At 39.2% G+C, this 14,320-nt stretch overlaps 1 protein-coding gene across 2 annotated transcripts in view; it reads left to right on the top strand.

The window, feature by feature from the left end:
• KHDRBS3 (KH RNA binding domain containing, signal transduction associated 3) overlaps nucleotides 1-14,320 on the top strand; it is a 224,540-nt gene that overhangs the window by 162,466 nt on the left and 47,754 nt on the right. For both annotated transcript variants that reach the window (XR_009865776.1, XM_062189443.1), the window contains exon 7: nucleotides 10,912-10,994. Coding sequence is in view for 1 of the 2 variants with exons in the window: in XM_062189443.1 (XP_062045427.1) it covers nucleotides 10,912-10,994 (83 nt within the window). In the remaining variant the exon portion in view is untranslated. The remainder of the gene's footprint in view (nucleotides 1-10,911; nucleotides 10,995-14,320) is intronic.

Here is a 14,320-nt window from a genome sequence, read left to right as displayed (position 1 = left end):
GATAAAATTCTGAGGCTGGCATTGTCGCATAGCAGTAAAGCCACCACTTGCATCCCACACTGCCACCCCATATGGGTACTGGTTTGTGTCTGGGCTGCTCCACTTCCAATCCAGCTCCCTGCTGATGGCCTGGGAAAAGCAATTGAAGATGGCCCAGCTGCTTGGGACCCTGCTACCCACATGGGACACCTGGAAGAAGCTCCTGGCTTCTGATTTCAGCCTGGCCCCACCCTAACCTTTGCCAGCTGGGGAGTAAAACATGGGATAGCAAAACTCTCTCTCCATCTCTCCCTCTCTTCTATAACCAAATAAAAAATTTTAAAAGCATAATTTAAAAATGAATTTCTGATGACCAGTTTAAGTAATGTTTTTTATCAAATCAAAACAATCATTGTAAGAATAAATTTGAAGTTTTAACCCTGTGTTTTATATATATGAAAACTACAGTTTTGCTAAGATTTATTTTTATTTACTTGAAAGATAGAGTTACAGAGAGAGCCAGAGACAGAGAGAAGTCTTCCATTCCACTGGTTCACTCTCCAGATGATTGCAATGGCCAGAGCTGAGCTGATCCACAGCCAGGAGCCAGGAGCTTCTTCCTGGTCTCCCACATAGGCACAGGGGCCCAAAGACTTGGGCCATCTTCTACTGCTTTCCCAGGCCACAGCAGAGAGCTGGACTGGAAGTGGAGCAGCCAGAACTCAAACCAACGCCCATATGGGATGCCAGCACTGCAGGCTAGGGCTTTAACCCACTGCACCTCAGTGCAGGCCCCAAACTTTTTACATTTTAAAATGGCCACTTATCACCCTCAACTGAAGTGTTAAATAGCATAACTATCTCCTCTTAAAAATTCTCAAAATTGAAACAGTATTTTTAAGATCACATTTGTGCAAGTTCTGCTTATTAAAATGTCTTTTCCCAGGTTTAAATGTTAGACTTGATTTTCCCTGTGACAAAATTAGAATTGAGTGGGTCATGCTATTTTCTTTTCTCCTTGAACATCTCTTTTCAAAGCAAGATTCCTCTGACATCTGGCAATATGTCAGTTTGAGTTTTAAAGGTAGAGAATGACCATGAAGAATCTGTACCTGTATTACAATGTATTTGCCCTTCTCTGAAGCCTGGCTGACATCCACCAAGTGTCCAGGCCACCACCATTGGTTCAGTGCCATTTGTAAGCTCCGATATGTAGCTTGATGAATAACCAAGGCTTTTTAATGAGGCAAGAATGCATGTTAATATATATTCATGACTTTTAATAATGTTCTTCAAACTTTCAGAAATAGAATACAGTTATATTTATAACATATATATAAGACTTATTTAATGTTTAATAGAGAATAATGCAAATCATTTGCTGCTATAAAAATGTTAATATTTTAATACATATTGTGGTTTATTCTACTTTTTTTACATATTTTTAAAGAAAGCTTTTATTTAATAAATACAAATTTTGTAGGTACAGCTTTAGGAATATAGTGGTTCTTCCCTCTATACCTACCCTCCCATCCCCAGCCCCATCCCACCTCCTACTCCCTCTCACATCCCATTCTTCATTAAGATTCATTTTTTAATTATCTTTATATGCAGAAAACCAACTCTATACTAAGTAAAGATTTTCACAGTTTGCACCCACACAGACACACAAAGTACAATGTACTGTTGTTTGAAGACAAGTTTTACCATTAATTCTCATAGTACAACTCATTAAGGACAGAGGTCCTACATGGGGAGTAAGTGCACAGTGACTCCTGTTGTTGATTTAACAATTGACACTCTTATTTATGACGTCATGAGCTGCCAAGGCTATGGAAGCCTCTTGAGTCCACAAACTCCGAAATTATTTAGACAGGGCCATAATCAAAGTGGAAGTTCTCTCCTTCCTTGGGAGAAAGATACCTCCTTCTTTTTCCAGATGAAGTTCCTGGCTCCTGGCTTCCGCTCGGCCCAGCCCTAGCCATTGCAGCCATTTAGGGAGTGAACCAAGATGGAAGATCTTTGTCTCTTATCTCCCACCCCCCCAACTCTGCCTTTCCACTGGAATCTCACTCACAGAGAGCCTTCACGTAGGTCATTTTTTGCCAAAGTGTCTTGGCTTTCCATGCCTGAAATGTTCTCTTGGGCTTTTAGCCAGATTCAAATGCCTTAAGGGCTGATACTGAGGCCAGAGTGCTGTTTAGGGCGTCTGTCATTCTATGAGTCTGCTGTGTTGTCTGCTTCCCATTTGCATTCATCTTAAAAAAAAAAAAACTTTCTACATTTCCTGCAATTTGATGGTTAATTAGTTCCTTTCTTTATTCATTGAGAATACAGGACAGCAAGCCCTGATCCTTACCCTCAAAGACCCTGGAGACTAGTGAGAGAGAAAGGAGGCAAATAAATACTTACAAGTGCTGTGTGTGTGCAAGTTATCAGTTGTCATGGAGGAAAATGATAATTCAGTCTTGTGTTGAGGTGGAGCTACAAAAAGTGATGTCAGATGAAACAGAACATGCCGAGACACATGAAGATGTCAGTGCTTGTCTGTTTGGAGAAGCTGCATGATTCAAATGACTCTAGTAATCCTGCATAATGAATCTAATAATCCTTGTATTCTCTTGGGAATATAAGGAAAGGGTGATTGTGAAGGAGATTTCAGAGTAAAATCTAGGCATACTAATTAGTTGCTCTGATAGTGGGGTGTTTAAACAGAAAGCGCTGATTTTCTCCAGATGGAAGTATCTTCCAGCTGTGTGCACACAGATGGATTTTTGCCACTGTATGAGGTGTGGGGTGCATCTCATATGTTTCTGCTATGGCCTCACAGCTGCAGGACCCAGTTGTAAACGTGCAAGGAAGAGGATCACATGTGTTTGTGGTGCATGTTGACAATGTATTGGAGCTCTATTAAATGTCCAAGGAAAATCAATATATTGCTTAAAATAAGTTTATAATGCCCCGTTTCCTTACTTCTGGTCATGCAAGGACTTGCTAGAGGTTCTGCCGATGTATAGATCAGCTTTGGAAAACTCAAGACACAGGAGAGATGACAAAGCAGGAGAAAAAGTTGTGGAGACATTATGTCTAGCAGTGTAGTGAGCGCATATTAGGTTCTTGATATGTTTCGGGCATTGTTATTACTCTGTTTTAAAAGAATGAATAAGACATGATATGTGTACAAAGTGGGGGGTAAGATGAAAAACATGTCATATCCAAACAGTAATAGAGGTGTATGTATTACGTCTACTATTGTCATTACACAGGTATTATAGACTGTTCTTAGGAGATTGGGAAGTTAAAACAGAATTGAAGGTGCTCATTTGAGCTTCATCTTGAAAAATTCAGCTCAAGACAGAAGGCGCAGAGACTTATAGGAAACACACATGATCTTAAATTAGTTACTGCAGTTGAAGACCAAGACACATGGTAGAAAATGAGGCTGATGTGTAGACTGGGGCCATGTAATCAGGAGGAACGCTGTTCAGGAAAAAGTAGGGAAATGTGTGAAAATACACAAAGATATGAGGTGTAAAGAAACTTTTCCAGGGCTGTCATTGTGGTGTAACTGGCTAAGCCACCACCTGCAGCACCAGCATCCCGTATAGGCACTGTTTCTAGTCCCAGCTGCTTTGCTTCCAGTCCAGCTCCCTGCTAATGCTTCTGAGAAAACAGCAGTAGATGGCCCAAGTGCTTGGGCCCCGACAGCCATGGGGAGATCCAGATGAAGTTCCTGGCTCCTGGCTTCCGCTCGGCCCAGCCCTAGCCATTGCAGCCATTTAGGGAGTGAACCAAGATGGAAGATCTTTGTCTCTTATCTCCCACCCCCCCAACTCTGCCTTTCAAATAAATAAAATAAGTCTTTACAAAATAAAAGAAAATCTTCCAGTGCATCTGAGCAGTGCTAACCGTGAAGTATAGTGAATTATCTGTCCTAGTTCTGACAAGCTTCTTTGAAGAGTAGATTATCAGGCCAGTGATGTGGCATACGAGGTAAAGCCGCTGCCTGCAGTGCCAGCATCCCATATGGGCATCGGTTCATGTCCAGGCTTCTCCACTTCTAATCCAGCTCTTTGCTATGGCTTGGGAAAGCAGTAGAAGACAGCCCAAGTCCTTGGGCCCCTGCACCCAGAGGAAGTTCCTGGCTCCTGGGTTCGAATCATTGCAGCCAACTGGGGAGTGAACCAGTGGATGGAGAATTTCTCTCTCTCTCTCTCTCTCTCTCTCTCTCTCTCTCTCTCTCTCTTCCCCCCTCTCCCTACCCCTCCCCCCTCCCCTGTCTCTCCTTCTTTCTCTGCGTAACTCTTTCAAATACTTCTGTAGAAAAAATAGATTATAAGCTTAAATATGTGATTGAACCTAATCTTTAACATCTCCTCCTATACTGTATCTTAGGATTCCCTTCAGTTACATACTAAGTTGTACCAAATCATGCATTATTTAAAAAAAAAAAATTCCTACTCTAGCCTCAGAAAAAAATGTAAATAATAATTTTATAATGTAGTATTATGTAAATAAGAAAAAGGACCAAACTGAAAGATGAAAGCATTTGATAAAAAAAGAGACTGCTAGCCCGCAAATCACCCCATCTTCAAAGAAAGCCCTGAAGTAGTACAGGAACTCTTACCAAACTCTGCCACCTAATACCCTTCCCCATGTTAATCATTTGATGAGTCATTACTGGTTCATCTCATCTCTTGCTTTCAACCAGTGACCCCTCTCCTGCCTTGTGGTAAAAATAGATGATCAGCAAGAATTCCCTCTGCTCCTGTCTAGAAACATAGACACTTATCTGCTGTCACTCGTAGTTTTCCCTCCTTTTATCCTGTCACAGTTGTCTTTATGCTTCCTTGTATTTTTCAAGCATTGTCTGTTGAACACATAAAACTTGTTACAATGAAAGAGAATGCAAAATATGCACCCCATGGCCAAATCTAAATGAGAAATAATCATGAAAGAAATGTTGTGACAGTGACAAATTTAGCCTTTTAAAATCTTACTATAAAAATAATGAAGTTTGGTGCCAGCATTGTAGTATAGTGGATTAGACCATCATCTGTGATGCTGACAACCCATATGGGTGCAGGTTCGATTCCCAGCTGCCCTATTTCTTATCCAGTTCCCTGCTAATGTTCCTGAAAAAGCAGTGGAAGGTGACTGAAGTGCACCCACCTGGGAGACCTAGATGAAGATCCTGTCTGTGGCCTGGCCCAGCCCTGGCCCATTGAGGCCATAACCAGTGGATGGAAAATATCTCTCCCTTTCTCTCTGTAAATCTGCCTTACACCCTTTCAAATAAAATAAATAAATCTTTTTCTTAAGATTTTTATTCATTTATTTAGATGTAGAGTTACAGACAGTGAGAGGGAGAGAGAAAAAGGTCTTCCTTTCATTGATTCACTCCCCAAATGGCCACAATGGCTGGAGCTGTGCTGATTTGAAACCAGGAGCCAGTCGCTTCTTTCCAGTCTTCCATACGGGTGCCGGGGCCCAAGCACTTGGGCCATCTTCTACTGCTTTCCCAGGCCATAGCAGACAGCTGGATTGAAAGAGGAGCAGCTGGGACTTGAACCGGCGCCCATATTGGATGCTGATGACACAGGCGGAGGATTAACTTACTGCACCTCGGTGCTGGCCCCAATAAATTTTTTTTTAATTGAAGTTAACAATTCTTGAAATAAACAATTTGAAATTTTTAGTGAATTCCTAGCATTATAATATCTGGGAACATAATTGAGCAGAGAATTAATGACATAATTGTAGGATTAAAACAGTGAGTTGCTTAATATTTTAGTTCCTTTTAAAAATTTTAGTCATGTAGTCTTTATTTTTTAAGCATAGAAAAATGCCATGTTCTGTTCATGCTACAAATAAATTGTTAAAGAAACCATGATCCTCACTTTTTGCCAAACTCTATGCACAGTTTAGTGATACAGTTGTAGCTACAATTCTTTCCCTCTATGTACACCTTTTCTATCTCAGCCTCACCCTGCAAGTATTAGAGATTTCTAAAATATAAAGTGAGAAACTGGCATATGTAAAATACGAAGTGATTAAGCCACTGTTTGCCATGCCAGCATCCCATATCAGCGTGTGGAGTTTGAGTTCTGTCCATCCAGCTTCCTACTAATGTGCCTAGAAAGGCAGTGGAAGGTAGGCCAAGTACTTGGGTCCCTGCCAGCCATGTGGGAGACCAGGATGGATTTCTTGGATTGAGGCTTTGGCTGTTGTGGCCATTTGGGAAGTGAGCCAGCAATGATGGAAGAATGCAAGGGAGAAAGAGAAAGAAAAAACAGGGAGATCTTTCTCCCCCCTCCCTCCCTCCCTCCTCCTCTCAAATAAATAAATAAATAAATAATAAAATCTTTAAAATAAGATATATAGTGAATCATGTTCCTCAAATCCACAGCCATTTTAACTTGATCTTTCTTGATCTGCCTATAGGTTTCTCAGTTTTCTTATCTGTCTTACATGTGCACCTTACAGTGTACTCACAGTAGGCTGTTTGCTTCCCCAAATGAGAAGGGTTCTTGTATTTCTCTACCTCTGCTGTTTTATACCTGCTGTTCATTCTACACAATTTTAATTTATAATGACTTTCCCCTGCAACTTTTGCTTTTCTATGCTCTGAAACTAACACCTGGCATTGACGTTTCTGGAAAATGTCCTTCCCCTTTCCGTTTGCCTACTGGACTAGTGAGTCCCACCTCAGTGCTTGGCTTTGACATGGCACTTGATGTGCTGAATTATAGTTGTCTCTGTAGTTGTTCTTCATCTCTCCCATGTCACCTGAGGCCAGTGCACACACCAGACTGTGAGGTGCCTTCCATATAGCAGAGTGCCAGGAACAGAGTAGATGCCAGGTGACGATTTTAAAAATTTAATAGCAACTTCTTTTTGTTAGAAGATGCCAACTTTTTTTAATTTATGAATTTGTCAGAATTGTTAGTAACGCTTGCATTTTGCTACTTTCCAAATAACCAAAATCATTTCGGTTTTTTTCCCTTAGTTTTGTAAAAGCCTTCTCATCCTTGTGTTGCCACTGGAAAGTTATAGCAAAATTTGTAATCTACTGGTAGTACTATGAAGAACATGATAGCTTGCTTATTGATTTATAAACTTATTCCTTTTATTTTTCTTCTGCCTCCCATTTTAATGAGTATTTTATATTCTAGTATATGTTCTTTCCAAAGTACAGAACATGTATCTTTGATAGATATTTGATTATTCCTTTGTAAAAACTGATAATAATAATGACAAATCTAGGTGATTATGTATAAATTATATAAACCTTAATACTATCTTTTTATGTTAATATTTGTTTTACATAACTGAAAGCATTACAGTGTAATTCCTATTTAGATATGTGTGTCTTTCTAAAATAAATTGAGGTCTGCTATGTATTAGATGCTTTTTTAAAAGAGAATAAAGTGATCACTTTAAAGCCAGTCATTTGACTGATACCTTTCATGTAGTACCTTCTGATGTTCTACATCTGTGAGTTGTGGTATTTTGGAAATCCGTGAGAGAGGTCTGTGTGGACACTACTGTACTGTAATAATGATTAAAACAAGCTATACATTATGAAGTTCTTCATGTGTCAGGAATTAGGCTGGAATATGTATTCACATATGTACATATATTTTCTCATCCCTTCAAGATGCTTGCAAAGGTTTGCACTTTATAGGTAGAGATACAGGTTCTGGTACATGAATAAGCTTGCCTAAATTCATTGATGTCAAACTATAGAAGCCTACGTGGAGCCAGACCCTTTCTTTTATTCTGAGACCACATTTCTCTACTTCAAGAAATTTGGTGTATACTCTGAAATCATTAAATTCATTTCCACTGATAATATATATCCCAATATACTTGTCTTAGATGTTATTTTCAGGCTCATTTGAATATTAAGTTAAATACTATCCCAGTAAATCCACAGTCACTATATAATTGAATAAGTCTAGAAACTTAGAAATCAGTTGTTGAATAGGATTCATAGTTTCATGGATGTAAACATTACTGAATAACACACATCTCATTTAATCTTACAGAATAGTAGTTTTTCTAGATTTTTTAAATCCCATGATACTTTGTAAATAACCATAGTGTGCTTGCTAATACCTGTAAAATTTCCTCAGTATAAAGGCTGTCCCCAGTAGAACTTTTGCTCTTATTGGATTATTGTTTTTTTTTTTTAATTTTAATTGTAGAGTTGCATACTAGACAGTTATCAGATAAATGATTTGCAAATATCTTCTCTCATTCAGTGAATTGTCTCAACTTTTCTGCTAGTATGCTTTAAAGGATAAAAATTTAATTTTGATGAAGCCCAACTTATCTATTGTCTTTGCCTATTTTGCTTTTGCTGGCTTTTTTTTTTTTTTTTTTTTTTTTTTTTTGACAGGCAGAGTGGACAGTGAGAGAGAGACAGAGAGAAAGGTCTTCCTTTTGCCGTTGGTTCACCCTTCAATGGCTGCCGCGGTAGGCGTGCTGCGGCCAGCGCACCGCGCTGATCCGATGGCAGGAGCCAGGTGCTTATCCTGGTCTCTTTGCTGGCATATTTTAAGAACTCCATGCCCAGGCCGTCGCTGCGGCTCAATAGGCTAATCCTCCGCCTTGTGGCGCTGGCACACCAGGTTCTAGTCCCGGTTGGGGTGCCAGTTCTGTCCTGGTTGCTCCTCTTCCAGGCCAGCTCTCTGCTGTGGCCCGGGAGTGCAGTGGAGGATGGCCCAAGTCCTTGGGCCCTGCACCCCATGGGAGACCAGGAGAAGTACCTGGCTCCTGGCTTCGGATCAGCGCAATGCGCCGGCTGCAGTGCGCCGGCCGCGGCGGCCATTGGAGGGTGAACCAATGGCAAAAGGAAGACCTTTCTCTCTCTGTCTCTCTCTCTCTCAATGTCCACTCTGCCTGTCCAAAAAAGAAAGAAGGAAAGGGAAGGAAAGGGAAGGGAAGGGAAGGGAAGGGAAGGGAAGGGAAGAAGGGAAGAAGGAAAAAGGACTCCATGCCCAATCCAGGATCAGGGAAAGTGTCTGTCTGTGTTTACCTTTCAGTTTAACAGTAATGCACTAGAGATTATAGAGGGGTGGGCATTGGCTACAGTGATTAAGATGCCAGTTGGAGTGTCCGCAGAGTCTGAGTCCCAGCTCCACTTGCAATCCCGCCTTTCTGCAAATGCACACACTGGGAGGCAACAAGTAATGACTCAAGGACTTGGATCCCTGCCACTGATGTAGGAGACTGGACTGTGTCCTGGACTCCTGGCTTTGGCTCAGCTCTGGTTGTTGTGGGCATTTAAGGCATGACCACATAGATGGAATATCTCTATATCCCTCTCCCTCCCTTTTGAATAAAATTAAATTTTAAAAAATTATACAGATTGTTTGGCTTCTTGGATGTATAAAGTTTTTATCAGTTTGGGGAAGTTTTCATCCACTGTTTTTTCAAGTAAACTTCTGCTGCTTTCTCTGCTCTCCTTGTAGGTATCTGATTATGTACATGTCCGTTCATTTGGTGTCCTCAATTCTCTGATGCCCTGTTCATTTTCCCTTATTTTCTTTCTTTTCCTCACACTGGTTAATCTCCATTCATCTGTGTTCAAGTTACCATTTCTTCTGCCTACTCTTATCTGCTGAAGAGCCTCTCTAATGAATTTTTCCTTTCAATTATTATACTTTGAGATTCAAGAATTTATTCTGGTTGTTTATGTTTTCTGTATTAACATTTACTGTTTGGTGATGCCCTTTTCTCATATTTTCCTTAGATGTTTTTAAGCAATGTATATCTTTTACAGTTCCTTGACTGTATATAAAGTAGCCAATTTATGGTTTTGTTTAATAAGTCTGATATCTTCCTCAGTGGCAGTTTTTATTGACTACTTTTTTCCTTGTATAGAGAGCATACTTGTCTCAATTTTTTTTTTTTTTGCTTAAAACTGGACATTTAATATAATTTGTGTACTCTGGAAGTTAAATTTTTCCAAGATTTGTTTGCCTTATTTTTTCTTCAATGACTTTTCCAAACTAGTTTTTAAAGTCTCTATCTATCATGCTTCACCATTAAAACCTCTGTATTAGCTTAGTGTTTCAAAAGCTACTGATTAGAGATTTTCAGTGAACAACTGGAAACTTCCTACTCTTTGACAGAGCCCCTTGGGTGCACCCTGGCACTTGTTTGCAAGATTCCATCAGTCAACGTAGAACTAATTCTTAGTTAGCTTTCCATTTCCTGCTTATACAAACCTGGTGGTAAGCCAGAGGAAAGCTTAGGCCATTTTAGGTCTTTGTGGAATGCGGACATAACACTATGCATGGATGTGGCCTTCCAGATTCTCAGGAATATTTCAGGGTTTTTCAAAGCCTGTGTGGACATTTCATTCCTTACTTTAACATTGAATCTCTTTGATTAGCATATTGTTTCCCCAGTTTTTCTCTACCACTTGAAGCAGCTGAAATCCTAAACAATTGCCTAAAATTATTTCTTTCTGATAAATTGAGGGAAAAGGCTTTCTGCACTGCATGAAAGTCAAGTCCGATAAAAACAGTTCTCTGTGAACGAGTTTTGAAGGAGCCCCAGCCCTGTTCTGTCTCTCCCATTGGTGATCTTCAGTGCTCCTCCAAAGCTGAGTGAGAGAGGGTAGAAATAGAACCGCTTAAAACAGCACAAAACTTGCTGCTCTTACCAGGTTTTGACCACTTTTTCAAAAATCGGTGTTTCCTATATCTCTGAATCCTTTGGTTAATTTCCGGGATTCTGAAAATGATGATTCTGACTCACTGCTTGCAAGTTCTCTTATTTCATTTTCAATAAAGTCACATCTGTGTTTTTCTTTACATCGTTAGTTAGCTGAATTAATGAAGATTGACTGAAAGCAGAATGCTTCTTCCTTTCCAGAAACTTCTCTGATGTTTTTGTACTCCTCCTATTATATTTTAGGACTATGATGATGGATATGGCACGGCTTATGATGAACAGAGTTATGATTCCTATGATAACAGCTATAGCACCCCAGCCCAAAGGTAAGAGTCACTCTTCATTACCAGAGCCCCAACAGACACTGTACTCTTTACTAGTTGTGTACCCTGGAGAAAGTGTGATAATTAGCTAATGAGACTCATTTTGCTTGCACTATTCTGTTTTTGTTTACTTCAATTGAAAAAGTGCTGTCTATCCAACAACTAGCATATATTACCCCACCGAAACTTACTGTACTATTAAAGCACTAAGGCTTGGGGAATCAAAATAGAATTTTTTTTCCCTAAACATTTGACTTAAGTGTTCATTATATTCTTAGATGGAACTCTGGCCTCAAAGTCTCACTTTTCAGTTCTGAGGCCAAAAATCACATCAGAAATGAGTAGATCTTGCCAGGAGAAGAAAATGCCAAAAGTTTTTTTTAAAACCTTATTCATAAAATATTTCAGTTTCTTAGCTGCAGTGCTCCTGTTTTACAACTTCAGAATCCTATGTGTAAATAATGAGTTAGTTCTGATTCATTTTCTGAAGAAATATTTACCCAGAAATAAATAATATGAGAGTCATAATATAGTCTTATAGTTACCTCTTCTGGTAAAATACTCTGATAGTTGTTGTTAAATTAAATCAGTGTTTATTCTGTTCATAATCTTTTCCTAAATGCTTAGACATCCTTTATTCCATGTTTAAAATTCTAAGCACAGTACAAAGATAGACATACATAAAATATTGGCTTTACAGTGATTATGAAGCACAAATAAATATAGATTGATAAAGCATAAAATCACTTTTGAACTCTGTGCCAGTTAAGCTTGGACTTAGTCTCTCATTTGTTAATTGTGCTACTGACTTTTTCATTTTTACTCCGACCAATTTATTTTCTTACCTAACTTGTAACAAATTAAGTAGCATTCAAATTTTGACTCTCAACTGCTCTCTTCACATGGCCGCCTTGTTCATCATGTTTGTATATTTTATTATATTGGGAGTAGCACACTCCTAATTATTCATTGAGCCAGTGACTGGCATATCAGTGAATGCTAGATAAGACTATATCCCTACTATCTCATTGAAATTTCACAGTCACTTTATGAAGTGTGTAGTGCTATGCCATTGTAGAAATGAAGAAAAAGAGTATAAAAGACAGAGACTAAATGGAAAGATGAAATTCTAAGATAGATTTCCTAACTCAAAGGTTTGTATTCTTTATTTAAAAAAAAGTCATTTTCCTAAATTTTGTTTGAAAATGTAATGGGGAAATATTTCAAATTTTGGTCTAAAAAACCCTGACAAAGCAAGTCTCCCACCCATACATCGTTTGCTGAGTGTGTACTACATTGCTCCTTCCTTGAGTTTCCTAAGTCTGTATTCAGGATCATGTGAGCACAGCACTCCCAACCACTGTCCTATTGGGCAGATGTTCTTACTATAGGAAAGCAGTCTGAATGACAGATTCTGGGACTTTCCTGTGACTACCAGCCAGTAGGTGGTAACTCAGGTTGCATGGTTGCCAAGTGGATATTCTTAACTTTGGTATGTTTTCTGGAATCTCACTGCATTTGTATGTCAATTTTGTCGCAATACCCACTATAATATTCAGTCTATTGAACTCTGGGGAAATGCAGATTTTTTATTGCTTGAATAGTAAGATAATCTACAGTGATATTTACAGTTTGATTCATTTTGTGGAAGAGAGAAGGAACCTAATATTTATTGAGCACTTACTTTATAGTCACATGTTGCTTATTGCTATGGATACATTCTGAGACATACATCTTTAAGTGAATTCATCACATAAATAGCATATGAGGGCTATGTCATTTGATGATATAATTACCACAATTAGGATTGCTACAGTGTCACCAAGTGATATAATTTTGTGGGACCACCATCATCTTTGTAGTCTGTTGTTGACCAAAATGTCATTGAAATGTTGCCAGACTGTATTTGATTTCTGTTGGTCTTCACAAGCACCTATCCAATCCTATGCAGTAAGTATCATTATCTCTGTTAGTAATGTGGAAACCAAGATCTTACATATTTTAAAGATGTGCATCTGTAATACATTATAGTTCATGTAATCTCTGGGTTTTTGATAACCTGATGTGAAGTACTATTTTTTTTAAAACATTTATTTGAGACACAGATAGGCAGAGAGAGGAGAGTTCCCATCACTGGTTGACCTACCAAATGCTCATAACTGGTGCTGAACATAGGCTGAGCCTAAGGGTCAGCAACTCCGTCCAGATCTCCCATATAAGTAGCCAGAACCCAGATACTTGAACGGTCACCACTGCCTCCCAGAAAGCACATTAGCAGGAAGCTGGAATCAGGACTGGGGCTAGGATTTGAATCCAGGTACTTAAATATGGGATACAGGTATCCTAACTCCTAGGCCAACTACTCACTCCTTAAAAACCAAATTTTAAGTATTTGTCCTGTTAAATTCTTTGATCTATGAATTCATAGAGAACATAAGAGAGCCCATATTTATATTGTGCCTTCTGTAAATCAGTCGTGAAATTTAATCCATTGCTTGCATATCTCATTTAGTCCAAATGAAAATAGCAAGTTAACATACATGGTGAACTGAGGCTCACACAGGTAACCGAGCCTGTGTTTGAATCCAAATGTACAAAAAGCTCATGATCTTTCCACTGTAAACTATGATAACCTCCAAGGATATGTCCAAAAAAATTCATGGAAAATTGAATTAAAAGATAAATGTAGGCCAGCGCAGCAGCTCAATAGGCTAATCCTCCGCCTGTGGCACCGGCACCCCGGGTTCTAGTCCTGGTCAGGGCGTCTGATTCTGTCCCGGTTGCTCCTCTTCCAGCCCAGCTCTCTGCTGTGGCCTAGGGGTGCAGTGGAGGATGGCCCAAGTGCTTGGGCCCTGCACCCCATGGGAGACCAGGAGAAGCACCTGGCTCCTGCCTTCGGATCAGCGTGGTGCACCAGCCGCAGTGGCCATTGGAGGGTGAACCAACGGAAAAGGAAGACCTTTCTCTCTCTCTCTCTCACTGTCCACTCTGCCTGCCCCCCGCCCCCAAAAAAGGATAAATGTATTAATGGTGCAAAAATTTTGAAATCCATACATATAAGGGTTCTTCAAAAAATTCATGAAGCGTGCATATTAAGGAAAAATAGGCAAGTATTTCATAATTAGTTTACACCAAAATAAACATACCTTTTAATTCTGTTTTCTTATCAGTTCTTTGAAGTACCCTTGCATTAACATGCTTAATTATATGCATTTATTCCTTTACTCATTTTTTCAGCAACCATTTACTGAATATTCATTTTGTGGTAGCCACTATACTTGACATTTAAAATACAAAGAATATATAGATATTATATATATATTCATATA

This window comes from Lepus europaeus, chromosome 4 (genome assembly GCF_033115175.1).
Source record: "Lepus europaeus isolate LE1 chromosome 4, mLepTim1.pri, whole genome shotgun sequence".
Classification (NCBI taxonomy): domain Eukaryota; kingdom Metazoa; phylum Chordata; class Mammalia; order Lagomorpha; family Leporidae; genus Lepus; species Lepus europaeus.
Note: the sequence above shows the minus strand (reverse complement) of the source record. Positions and strands in the feature narration are given on the sequence as shown.